The sequence below is a fragment of the Anopheles stephensi genome, chromosome 3, assembly GCF_013141755.1.
Source record: "Anopheles stephensi strain Indian chromosome 3, UCI_ANSTEP_V1.0, whole genome shotgun sequence".
In the NCBI taxonomy this organism is placed as follows: domain Eukaryota; kingdom Metazoa; phylum Arthropoda; class Insecta; order Diptera; family Culicidae; genus Anopheles; species Anopheles stephensi.
In genome coordinates, this window is record NC_050203.1 from 63,878,011 (window position 1) to 63,890,586 (window position 12,576).

The 12,576-nt window shown below is 44.1% G+C and overlaps 3 protein-coding genes across 6 annotated transcripts in view; 2 read left to right on the forward strand and 1 right to left on the reverse strand.

Moving 5' to 3' along the window:
- Positions 1 to 1,034: 1,034 nt before the first annotated feature.
- On the forward strand, positions 1,035 to 5,470 carry LOC118511595 (lysosome-associated membrane glycoprotein 1-like). Its single transcript, XM_036054857.1, has 4 exons — positions 1,035 to 1,521; positions 3,002 to 3,343; positions 3,425 to 3,658; positions 4,303 to 5,470. The coding sequence occupies exons 1-4, from the start codon at positions 1,464 to 1,466 to the stop codon at positions 4,635 to 4,637; spliced, it is 969 nt and encodes a 322-aa protein (XP_035910750.1). The 5' UTR covers positions 1,035 to 1,463; the 3' UTR covers positions 4,638 to 5,470.
- A 122-nt stretch (positions 5,471 to 5,592) lies between these two features.
- On the forward strand, positions 5,593 to 9,301 carry LOC118511594 (alpha-taxilin). 2 transcript variants are annotated; one of them, XM_036054855.1, is made up of 5 exons: positions 5,593 to 5,882; positions 7,583 to 8,102; positions 8,180 to 8,326; positions 8,414 to 8,594; positions 8,662 to 9,291. In XM_036054855.1, exons 1-5 carry the CDS (start codon positions 5,876 to 5,878, stop codon positions 9,067 to 9,069), a joined length of 1,263 nt encoding a protein of 420 aa, XP_035910748.1. In that variant the 5' UTR covers positions 5,593 to 5,875; the 3' UTR covers positions 9,070 to 9,291. The 2 variants fall into 2 exon arrangements, with proteins under 2 accessions (XP_035910748.1, XP_035910749.1); XM_036054856.1 differs by lacking the exon at positions 5,593 to 5,882 and adding an exon at positions 6,640 to 6,856 and having other exon boundaries at positions 8,662 to 9,301.
- Positions 9,302 to 10,386: 1,085 nt separating this feature from the next.
- LOC118511592 (probable serine/threonine-protein kinase clkA) overlaps positions 10,387 to 12,576 on the reverse strand; it is a 105,593-nt gene continuing 103,403 nt past the window's right edge. For all 3 annotated transcript variants that reach the window (XM_036054853.1, XM_036054852.1, XM_036054854.1), the window contains exon 8: positions 10,387 to 12,383. In XM_036054853.1, the coding sequence (XP_035910746.1) occupies positions 12,271 to 12,383 (113 nt within the window). In that variant the 3' untranslated portion in view covers positions 10,387 to 12,270. The remainder of the gene's footprint in view (positions 12,384 to 12,576) is intronic.

Consider the following 12,576-nt stretch of genomic DNA (forward strand, 5'->3'; position numbering starts at 1 on the left):
ACACTGTCTCAGTTGATTAAAAACGGATCGTTTGGGGTGATTTGAAAAATATTTCCTTAAAAAAGGTAGTTGTAATAATCACGTTGCAACTTAGGGATGCCTGGTGAAGAACCATTTATACCATTAAAGCAATCGCTCTTGTATATCTGGCCCTACCCAGAATTACTGTTTTATTGTACACCGTTTAAAACCAGCGTGAACAAGGATGGCTCTTACTTGATCGCATATCGATTTCAGAATTCGTCCCCTGTGTTCTGTATGCATATGCGCGCGTTGGTGAAAGGGATGTGCGCCGTTCCAGGGCGGGTTTAATCGGATAGCAATAAAGGGGACTTATACTTGCGGGCAGCCCGTTGCTGTGCAAATACCGTGAGCCGTTGAAGGTATACAGGAGAGCACAGGAAATGGTTTTTATGTTGGAAGTAGGCCGTTTACCTGTCCAGCTGTGGTGAACGGTTTGATTCTTCATTGTTCTGGCTCGAAATGGTGCAAACATCCCTGTTTTTCAGGGACTGTAGGTGTAGATTTTTGAGTGACGGTCCGGTGGCAGAGATGATAACGGCGCCAGACTTATACGGCAGGACCAAGGTTCAAATCTCATCCAAATCGTGCCTCCTCGTACGCAAGGGTCAAATCAAGTTACAGAAAGAAACAGAAATGGCAGCCTCGAGACCTTTAGAGAGGAGGTTGTTAGTGCCAAGAAAGAAAAAAAGTATGTTGTTTAATATTTAATTGGCTTCGTGGCTGAATCACAAACGAACAATATGTTTTGTTTATTTATTTATTAACAAAATCTTGGTTTTGTTTGAAACATTGTTCATCATTCGCTAATTCTACTTCTAATTAATTTCGTTAGCTAATGGTTTTTTTGATGGGTGTTCTTATTAAAATAACGTTTAAATTTCACCAAATCTCAAAACTAAATGAAAACAGAAAAAACACATTGCATTCATTCTGTTACAGCAAAACCCACCGTTACATGTAAAAAACCGTTCATTTTAAATGGCGCACATATGTCATAGAGACAGCGGAAAACTGACAACCGCCTAGATGTCAGTTGTAAACGGCGTTCGTGTGTGTTGGTGATTCCCTCACCTTCAACTGCTTTGTGTAGATGTGCGTGCTGCTGCTGCTGCTGTATAGAAGATAGAAGTTCACTTATTTTATTTGGATTACAACAGTCCGAACCAACATTGGCGAGGAGCGTACGGAAAGAAATCATCATCTTGAGTCTGATAAGAAGCGGCCCGGTCGTTATTCCTCTACGTTCACAGGCAGCCTAAACGCAAAGCGTAGATTGTGAAGCACCACGCTTAGAGCGATAGTAGCGACAGTGAGGAACATTTTCCGTCGCGATTGACCGTGATTAGGAAGCAGCACAAGCGGAGTGTTGCGCAGTGCATTAGGAGTGCATCAGTTGCTGCTCGCATAAACAGTTCGGGTGAAGTTACAGCTAGGCCAAAATGCATTTGCTACGGAACGCCACCATTTGCCTGCTGCTGGGATTAGCGATGTGCAATGGTAAGTACGCCCCTTTGCTGCTGACTCACCACCGACCGACAGCTTGATCCCGTGTACCGAAGCGCAGCCAAACAGTTAAGATTTTCAGGGTATTAGGAATTGTGTAATCAGATGCGGAACTTATTAAAAATAAACAACAACACGAGTGCTGCGGGCAATAACGTATGGGCCGAGAATCCTTACAGCTGCACGGGATCTCGCCAGTCCGAAAAGTGTCCGTATTAAATATGGCTACCGTAATTATCACCCGTATGTGCATCTCATCAACACACAATCCTATGACGATAGTGTAAGCAAACAGCAGCAGCAGCTTGTTTGTGGGCTTGCTGCTTGAACAAAGAGAATGTAAGGCGCCCTATCGAGCCAACGCAAGCCAGAGAGCAATCGCTTTACAATGTTGCGCTTTACAAAGGGGTTTCCTTCAATCTGCTGTAAAGCAGTTAGATCATATTTAGAATGTTTTTTTTTTTGGTTAAACATTAGCACCCGTCTCTTTTTTTGTCGAATACAAATGGTGGATAATAAGCAGGTCATGTCGGTGCGAGTACATCATGTCGGCGATATCACACGCACTACGGCCCGAACAAATGTGTGTGTGTGTCAGCTGATTTTTGTTTTGTATGCGCCGACCATAGCCCAAGCATTTGCGCTAGCGTAACAGCAACGCGAAACGCAAATGAATGTCTTTTTCTTCGCAGTGTTCGCAGGCAAGCAAGGTTGCTAAGAACGCAACAAGCAATCGGCAGCGGCTCCTTCGATATGTGGCGGAAAAATATGCTTTCTATCGATCAAATCGCACACACATACCCTCACGATGAACAGCTTGAACATTCTTTGCGCACTGTACAAAGTTCTTAACAGTAAACATGTTTTGCGGGCACGTACAAGTGTTCCGATGAGTCATAAAAGGAGAGTAAATGTACACAAAGAACACAATATCGCATTTAAAAAAGTTACACAATGTGTGTTTTCTTAAATGAACTGAACGGAACTGGTTTATATTATAAATCTCCTAAAATGACACCATTTTTCTGTTCGTGCTCTGCTGATAGCTGTTTTTTTTCTTTTCGTAACGAAATTCTAGTCATAATTAAATTAAAGCATTAATTATCAAACTCATGCTGGTCTACTACTAAACCAGTGAACGCGTCATTAGCAACCATTTTTCTTACAGAAGAATTCAAATTACATTTTGTTATCGCAACAAAACTTCCAAGAATGTGTGCAAAAAAAACCCACTCGAATTATTCTTTGTGACAAACGGACACTGCGTCGTTAAGAAGATCGGTGGCGGTGGCGGTTGTATGATAATTCAATCCATGTGTGTCGCTTATCAGCATGCGGGATTGATGATGATGCCTATACTTCTCTTCCAGTGATGCTGTGTGTAAAACCTTTTTCCGGCATGATTGATGCTTTTCTGTTTCCTGCCACCGTTTTTAAATAATATTTTTTCTACTCCCATTTGCCTTTCTTTCAGCACAATCGGAGCTACCACCGTCCACGGAACCAGCTGAAAAGACAACCAAATCTGTGACAACTCCTCCGGTACCGACTACTAATACGACGACCACCTCTACCCCTGCTACTACGACGACGACGACGACTACTACAACAACCACCACCCCAAAACCGACCACAACCACCGCCGCTCCCACTACATCGACGGAACCGGCCCCATCCACAACGACCGTTGCCCCGAGCCCGAAACCCGTACCGGAACCGGATATGGGCACCTGGAGCTTCAAGGACACGACTAAAAACCAAACCTGTGTCATTGCACAGATGGCCATGCAGTTCAACCTGAGCTACATCGATGCGAGTAAGTTGTTACTCATAGCGTGCAGAGTGAAATCGGTGGAATCAATGTCATTTTCTTCACCCCTTATCACCCATTTTTCAGACGACAAACCGGTGAACGTGCTGTACAATCTGCCGAAGGATGCGATCGTAAAGTCTGGCGAATGTGCGAACTTTACCGACTATATCGAGCTTAGCTGGGCGATGGACAAGCAGAGCAACAACTACAGTTCGCTGCGGCTTCACTTCGCGCTGAACGGAACCGAGCACGAGTTCGCTTTCGCTGGTTTGGAGTTGCAGCTGCCCGTGGTTGGCGATGCATTCCCGAATGCCAAACGTAAGTATAGCTTTTACACGAAGGAAGAAGGAGATTTGCCGTTTGGAGAATTTTTGTACTAGTCAAGAAATTCAAAAATGGAAGGCCGGTTGTATGACCAAAGAAGAAGTTTCTGTTCTATGTATCCCAAGCAAGGTTCTGTCCAATGTTGAAAAAAAAAAGTTTACAGTTTTAAGAGGCAATATAACTCCATCCCGATGGGAGAAAATGCAGACTACGTAGAAGATCAGGAGATTTCTGGATGGATGTCTGAAGCTCCCAAAATTTCAGACAATGCCCATACTCAATGTTTCCATACTTCATGAAGTTATGTTTCTGAAAAATTGCTTAACCAGTCGAAACCAAGACTGTTGTTGCGAAGGTTTCAAATTAAGATATTGAATTTACACTTCCCATACGAATCATGATCTAAATGGAAAAAATTATCTAATCACTTTTATAACAAATTGCACAGATTTAAAAATGAATTTTTTTTAATTTTTTTAGTCATTTTAAAACAAGTGTTTTTTTTTGTCTGAAAGCGGTTTAAACGTCCAACACCCTTTCCGTACGCAGTTTTTCGAGCTGCGGATGACTGTACATCGCAAAACAAGTATGATGCAGTAATCTCTTATCACCTTTATCCCCGCCCCTTTTCATTACAGCGCTGCAGCAGCTTGAGCTGAGCAACAACCAGACACTGTTTAAAACTCCGGTGGACATGTCGTACCACTGCAATAAGGCGCAGATGCTGAATCTGACGTCCAGCGCGACCGGACTCGCTGTCCCAACCGTGACCATCACCAAGCTCCAGCTGGAAGCGTTCCATCGGAAGATCGATGGCAAATTTTCGATCGCCAAGGATTGCGAGGCTATCGATACGCCGGACATTGTACCGATCGCGGTCGGTTGTGCCCTGGTAACGTTGATCATTATCATGCTGATTGCCTACCTAGTCGGACGCAACACCGCTAACAATAATGGCTATCTGAGCATGTAAGCGGTGCTCGCGTAAGCGTATTACCTTACCCTCCCCACCCCCTATTTCCAGGATCGGTTCCATAGCAAAACTAACAAAAACCAAACGATAAACCGTAAACGAGACAAGTACCGTTTTTCTGCAAATTGGGAGCGAGGGACCCTTTCTTTTCCTTTTGCTTTAGTTACAATCTATCATCCTGCTACAATCTCAGCTGGATTTCTGTTCTTTTCGTTTTGAGCGGCTTGTCTGTGGTAATGTGGTGGCATAACTTTCTACTTGAGGTTTGCGAGGTGAACCAACGTGATAAAAAGGCCAATTGTGAAACATCCGCAAACCTGCTGCTGCTGGTTTACGTCTGTTAAGTTATTGGTGGTCTGTGGTTCTCGGAATCGATTCGATGTTCCAAACCGTACCCGAAGCAACGGGCGACAGCAAACCTATTTGTCCGTGCGTGCGTGCGTGCGTGTGTGTACCCACTAGAAATGATAAAAAGTGAATTATTTTCAATAACGGAAATGTGTGGCATTTTGCTGAAAGTTATCCGTCGACTGGCTGAATATGAAACTAGGATGATAAAATAAAAACAACAACAACAAACAAAAAAAAAACAGTACAACAGAATGGCATACACTTGCAAACCGTTTTGCAGCAAGTGCATTGGAACGATGGCGATGATGCACTCGGTGCATCCGGAAGACGAAACAAATGTAAAAAAAAACAAGCAAGCGAAACAATACATCCAAAAATTATTGCAACACAATTCACGTCAAATTTCGCCTATTACAAGTATAGTAGAGTAATTTTTACTGAAACAATAAATCGTATTGAAACGAATCGGTTGACGAATCGGAGAAAAGTGTGAACACACTTGGTGGTTGTTGAGCTGCATGCACCGTTTTTGACAAGCGGAACTTAAAACATAGCCATGCTGCCAGCAGAATCGGGCCGGTGCTGGCGATGTTATCTATTTTTAAATCACAGAAACAGAGAGAGAGAGAGGGAGAGCATTTTTCTAACACCGTTCCCAGCAGCATGATCCTTAGTGTTGATCATGTTCAGCTCATTTCTCGCTTCACTTTCGGTAAGAAAACGGATCGGAAAAGACCGGTGCGTGGCACGGTGCAAAAACTAGATCGGATCGTGTTAAAAGACGTGCGTGAGAAAAGATTGTGTAGTGCTGGTGAAAATAGTGAAAAAATTTGGCGAAGACAATCGAACTGTTACGGAGGGAATCACGGCGCTAAACTGCGATCAAGATGGAAGGTAAGTATTGTATAGGTTATACAGGTGTAAATGTAATTAAAATGGGGCTCTTTCCTATACGATTGCGCCTCGTGGTAGATTTTTTTCTTCTCCCGAGCGGTGATGATGAGCATATTCTTGGCTGCGCACGACCACGTAGGTCGTTTATGTGACTGTGGCTTTTGGATAATTGTTCGATTACGAATGCAATACAAGGTGACGTGAGATTCTTGTGTTTTTGGAAAACTTTTAATTTTGATTCAACTATTGCTTAACTTTAAAAATGCATATTGAGCGAACGCTAAGTGCTGTTTTGGTTTAAAAATAGAATTCTAATGTAAATGCCTGCAAGCGGTCTAACAGGAGGACCCATTTATCCCAATATCCAGTGAACTGAGCAGTATCTATTTGAACGTATTTTTGTGATTGTGAATGATTATCGGTAACGCAAAGTAATATGGTATGAAGGAAAAAATGTGTATTCAATGTATGTCCCCTTGTTCGGTTCAGCATTTATGCGATCAATCGTTCAATAATTCGCTACGGACTGCATTTATTTGTTTTCGGAATCCTAGGCGAACGATTGCTTTCAGCAAGCATTACTGATTGAATTGTTGGCAAGCTTGTAGCATTTTTAAAATATTTTTATTATTTTAAATTTTGAAATCATTTGGCGGAAATTTGGCGAATGCATGAACCTGCGAATCGTACGTTATAAACACAACGTTCGATGGAAATGTCAGAACAAAGCTGTCAAACCATAGTTTGTTTACAAACAAAACATCTCCATGCGCATTCGATGCATAAAATAAACATAAAACGTAAGCACACACGGCTGTTGTAAGAAAAAGGATGTGCAAATAGGTTCTTTGTTGTAGTAGCTCCATAACTTTACAAATTACACGTGCAAGAGGAACACTAGACTGTGCATTCACCTCCGGAAGGAGATTTACAGAGGGTCAGTGAAGATTCAGGAGCCAAGCGTTGTAATTAAGGTTTGTATCGTTACTAGTTACATCCCTTATGTATCGAATATACCGTGGCTCTCCGGTACCGTGTAATTGTGACGGATGCCGGGTATGAGTGTAGCTGTTTCCTATGGATATTGATTTAATAGAGTCCTGCTGTAAAATATAAGTGCATGAGGAAAACAACATCGATCATCCAACAAGCGGTTGCTCAGGGGTTGTGTTTTTGTAAAGAAAAAACGAATCCCATTATAGGCCGTTCTGGATATAGTCCATGCCTGTAATCTCCGGGTGTAAGAGTGTCCTGGTTTCTTGGGTATTTATACCAAACTATACTAGGTCGCTAAACTTTGCTCTTTCCGGAATCAGATCAGTAGCAAACGCTAATAATCCGGCTTCGCTAGTACGGCCAATGTCACCTGTACTATCCGAGTGACATTCCTGCAAATATTCTCTATCACTCCTATAGTAGCTCCTATATTCTTAAAGGAATCTCTCGTCCTTACGTTTCCTGAGCATATGAATTGGCATTAGCTCCTTGGGCTGCCTCTCCTTGATGAGCATATTCAACAAAGACTCCTTCCTTCAACGCTGGGCTCCTCGATGTCTGGTACTGTGTACGTGTCTGCTAGGACACGTTCCCCTAACTGACTTGGTTTTTCGCACGTGTCGCAAATTCGAACACAGGGTTTCGTCGACTGAAGTCGTGACAATCGTATCCATAAGTCTCTAATCAGCTTCTCTCTTTTTTAGAAGTTACCACCAAACCTACCATGGACGCGCCAGTGATCAGTAATGGCGAACCCCGGAGCAATGCGGAAGCGAAAAAACTGCTGCGAGAAGACAAGCAGCGCGAGGCAAAGATTGAGGAGCAGCTGTCCAAAGCACTGAGCGGTATGACACTGGACGAAAAGTATGCAGCCGTCCACAAGCGCTTGGTCGATTCGGAGAAGGAAAATCGTCGCCTGATTGCACTGCACAAGCAGTACGATCGTACGCTGGAAGCGTCGAAGCGCGAGAAGGAAAACCTCATCCTCGAGCACGATAAAATGGCCATGACGAAGACGAAGCTGGAAGGGTTGTGCAGAGAGCTGCAGCGCCAGAATAAGACGATCAAGGATGAAAGTTTGGCGCAGATTCAACAGGAGGAGGAAAAGCGGAAACAGACGCAGGAAAAGTTCCAACAGTCGCTCAATGAAATACAGGTGGTGATGAACGAGAATAATGACAAGAACATGAAGCTGAAGGAGGATAACATGGAGATGGCTAAAAAGTAGGGCCGAAAATGCCGCCGCCTTATCGTATCACAAAATTAGTAACGGCTCTTATTGGGGTTTTTTTTTTCTGCAGGTTTAAGTTCATACTCGAGCAGTACGAACTTCGGGACCAGCAGATGGATAAAATGAACAAACAGATGGAGCTGGTCACTCAGCTGAACGATGCGAAGCTGGCCAAACTGCAGATGCAAGCCAACAGCGAAAAGGAACAATTTCTCGCGTAATATAACATAAATTGTAATTGATGAGAATCTCGCAAAAAAATAATGCTCAATTGCTCCGCATTCCTTCCTTCCCTTTTTCGTAGCGAGAAGCTTGTGCTAATGACTGAGCTGCAGAAGGTGAAGAAGCAGTTGGCCGACCTGCAAACGGTTGAGACGCATTTACGCGGCCAGGTCACCATGTACTCGGACAAGTACGGCGAGTTCCAGGACTCGCTGAAGAAGAGCAGAAGCATTTACGAAGGCTACCAGGAGGACATGAAAAAGGTTGCTTTGGTGCGGTGTGTAGCACGAGGGGACGCAAATAACAAAAATCCGTACCGATTGATTACAGATGTCGAAAAAGATGAAAACCCTCGAGAAGGAAACGATGGCATGGAAGTCGCGATGGGAAACGAGCAATGCCACCGTACAGAAGATGCTGGACGATCAGATTGAGCGTGAAAAGCAGCTCACCAAAACGACCCGCCAGCTGACGAATCTGCAGAAACTGTGCCGCACCTTACAGGCCGAACGGGCCACCTATCTGGCCGCGCTCAAGGAAGGCAACATACCGATCCCGTCGTCCGACGGCGGCGTGGTGGTGGATCATGCGGAACCGACGGATAAAGTGACGAACGGCAAGGAAGAGCCTGTTGCCCAGGAGCAGCAATCCAATGACAATCATCTGAATGGGCACGCGACTGATGATGCGTTAAAAGCAACCGTAACGGAGGACCAAGCACCGCCGGTGTCGACGTAGTTTAAGTGCGCACGTTGATTTTTGTTTGGCTTCCCCGATCGTAACAGTTAGCCCCTGTGTTCAGCCGCGCTAGAGTGTTCCTGCAGAACCCTTTTTTAATTTATTGCACGTGTGTTTAATTTGCAAATAAGATCAGGATTTTGATCCGTATTTCTTTCACCGAACGTAGCATCGATAAACTTTGAAACAGGAATAAATCTTAAACCCTCATACCAACCACGATGGCGCTTAATGATGGTAAATTTATCTATTTATTTTAAAGGTCTTTGTTTTAAGGTTCTAAGATGCGCTTTCTTGAACGCTGAAACTTAACCTGGCCACGTTGAAGCAGAGAATGTAAGGTCGACTAAAGGGATGATGAAATTTGTGGACAAACAGGTGGACGAGAGCAAGGTGGAGCTCGGCATCGATATGGCCGAGAAGGGGAGCGCAATAGAGAAGGATTGAGCGTGAGATCCTGCAGTCTAGATCGTAAGCGAGGTCACCTGGGCGGTCACTCCTTTTCTCTTCGCGGATGAAACAGTCTCTTGCAGGTGAACATTCTTCTTGGCCGACGAGATCACTTAGAAGACGAGGCCATATGGAGGAAAAAAAAGTAGCCGTCCTTCTATCGTCTAACCAGTCGCTTTGATACGATACGGTCTCTTGGTAGATAAGACCTTCGAGTAGACAACCTTTTAATGATGAATAGGTCCCGTTGAGGACGTGGCTCAGTGGCCAGCGAGTCTCTTCAAATGGTACGGTCTCTTAGTAGACAAAATCCCTTGAATGAAGCAGTCAAAGAGATTGGACAAAAGGTGGCTCTTAGACGTAGAGAATTCGATGTCTTACGGAGGATACAAACTTTTGATAGATAAGGCACCATCTCCTCCCCTCCCCCCACGAGGTTGCTTAGACAATATGCCTTGAAGGAAACGGTCTCCTCAACAAAGAGTGCCCTTGGTCGGTGAGGACTCTTGGACCAAATAATCTCTCGATAGAAAAGGCCTCAGGGACGACGATGCTCCTTGGACAACGAGGTCTCGTGAATGATAAAGTGTGTAGGTAGAGCGATTCGGTCTCCTGATAGATAATATACCTTGGATGAAGAGGTCCCACGGTCGGTGGGGTTGCTTAGACCTCTTAAAAGACGAGAGGACCATAAGGCCAGTTACGCGACGCGGTCTCCCGAACGATGGGGGTGATCATCTCTCAGAGGAAGCATTCTCCTAGACGAAGAGCTCCCTTGAACGGTGATGACTCCAAAAGGACGACCGCTAATATACTTAGAACCGCCTGTGATAAGATCAATCATGAATGATACACACACGCACACCGTTCTTGTTCATTTCTCCATCGATTTATTTAAAGTTTCCTACGGGTTTTTTTCTTCTCTCGCTTGTATCTGATGAACACGCATTTGTTTTCGAAATGTGTAAACTTAATTATCGCGGCAGATGTTTCTAGTACCAAATTTTTTTTTGTATTGTATTTGCGCCTAAGGCAAACGAAGACTAAGCGAATTATACGTGTGCGTGAGTGTATGTTGGTTTAACAATATATAAAATCGTATAGTAAGGTAGTGTAGTAGGTTCATGCTAGATTATACAATAATTGGTTGGAAAAGACTGCTTTTTTTGTTGTTGCTATACCCTTTTCGACCAATTTCATACACAGGCAAGAAGGTGTGTTTCGATCGACGATTGTATAGGTATACAGATTTTGCTAAACATCGAAACACAACCGTATCACGTTAAGCGTTAGCGCTTTTACAAAACAAAATTTGCTTGCCCGACAATCGTCTGACAGTAAAATCAAATGGGAGCTACTTAAGTTCTAACGTTCTACCACACAGGCAGGCCATGTACAGCGAGAGCGCCATTACCGGTGCCTTAAAGCAACGTTTGCTCGTTTTTGCTACTTTTGGCTATTCATTTACACTTATTTGGAGTTGCTTTCGTTTTTTGTTTTTTTACAATAATCGGTACGCGTAAGCTGTTTCTATCATCGGCGAGCGTTGAAGCTTGAAGCCAAATAATCTATACCTAAGCGCACACCACAGTACCACACTCACTACTAATGCTGCATACATATTTGGATAATTCATAGTGGGGGCACACGCAAACTGCTACGTCTAATAGGCCGCAGAAAAATGAGATTTGCCGTGGAAATCTTAACCGGAAGTATGGTTTCCAGTTTCAAGAAAGAATTTAGCTCGTCTGTATATTTGACTCCAAGAGGGCAAATTTGGAACGCTGTTAGGCAGCACATAAGAAAAATAACGAATATAGGGTTGAAAGTTGATGCTGTTGATTTGACCCTAAAAGCTTAAGTTTTAGCCTGATTCACTATATTTATTTATAGAAGTAGACGACAAGGACTCTTTGAGGCCTCTTGGTAGCTATAGCGTGGAGGATGAGGCCCCATGCGATAAGGCCTCATCGACTGTGAAGTTCTATTATTCTTTCCAGGCTCTCCATTTTGTTTTGGACGGAGATTCCCCTTTCACAGACTTCCTGGACGACTTGGACGAAGTTCTCTTTACAAGAGAAGGATTTTTTTTTGGCAAAATGTAAAGCATCTTCGACGAGGGAATTGTCTCAAAAAATTTGTATTCGTTAGTTTTACTATGCCATGCCTAATGTGCTCCAAATTTGCCCTTTAAAGCAAAATACACAGCTAGAAAAGCTAACAACGCTCTACACGCACACCGTACAACGAGAACGCAACAACAACAACGACCTGATAGGGACCCGATAGTCGACGGGGTGTCTACTTATCCCGCACACAACGTACTACTACTACTACTACTAACTACTGCTGGATGCTCGCTCGCGGATGCTTGCTTCGGAGATAAAGCCACAGTCACTGGGAAACTGTGCACGGAAACAGAAACTGGTGCTAGAAACGGGCCGGTGGTGCCAGTGTTCTAAGGTGTGGCGAGCATTACCTAAAGGGGGGGGCGGGGGGCGGTTGGGATATACACGATGATGGGTTTCTTCTCTCGCAAACTAATCTTCGAGCTTCGAAGAAAGAGAAGCACTCGCTCAAGTGTCCACGCAAAAAGGCCGGGGAAGGGAATCGAAAGGGCTAGGGGATTCAGGGGGTATCGGTTTTCGTTGCTCTCGATCCTCGTTGCATCGGGCTGCTCGTAAGCTGCTTCTTCTTCGGGTTAGGACAATGCGGGGTTTGCACCAAATCAGACATTTCGTCAAACAACAATTACACTCGGGTCGGTGGAGTGCCCAGGAAGGGGATACGCTTCGGACTCGGTGTATTGCTGGTCCACTGGCGTGAGCGGGGTGGCGCCTGCTGACAATCGGAGTAGGAACGATCTGGGTAAAAAGAGGAAGGAAAAAAGCACAGTTTTATAAGTTATCTCGGAATGTGACTTTTATACGATTTCTCATATACGTTTGAATCAGTCCCACCGTGGTTTGAATTTTTCCCAAATTGGATCGGATTGTTCTCGAAATTATTTCAGAAATGTCTGGTATTCGTCAATAAACTGTGAGACCGGTTCAAACG

Coding starts and splice junctions, on each gene's coding strand:
- LOC118511595 (XM_036054857.1), top strand. CDS start 1,464: ATGCATTTGCTACGGAACGCCACCATTTGCCTGCTGCTGGGATTAGCG. Junction 1,522..3,001: donor GGGATTAGCGATGTGCAATG/GTAAGTACGCCC, acceptor CCTTTCTTTCAG/CACAATCGGAGCTACCACCG. Junction 3,659..4,302: donor TGCATTCCCGAATGCCAAAC/GTAAGTATAGCT, acceptor TTTTCATTACAG/CGCTGCAGCAGCTTGAGCTG.
- LOC118511594 (XM_036054855.1), top strand. Junction 8,327..8,413: donor GAAAAGGAACAATTTCTCGC/GTAATATAACAT, acceptor CCTTTTTCGTAG/CGAGAAGCTTGTGCTAATGA. Junction 8,595..8,661: donor ACCAGGAGGACATGAAAAAG/GTTGCTTTGGTG, acceptor GATTGATTACAG/ATGTCGAAAAAGATGAAAAC.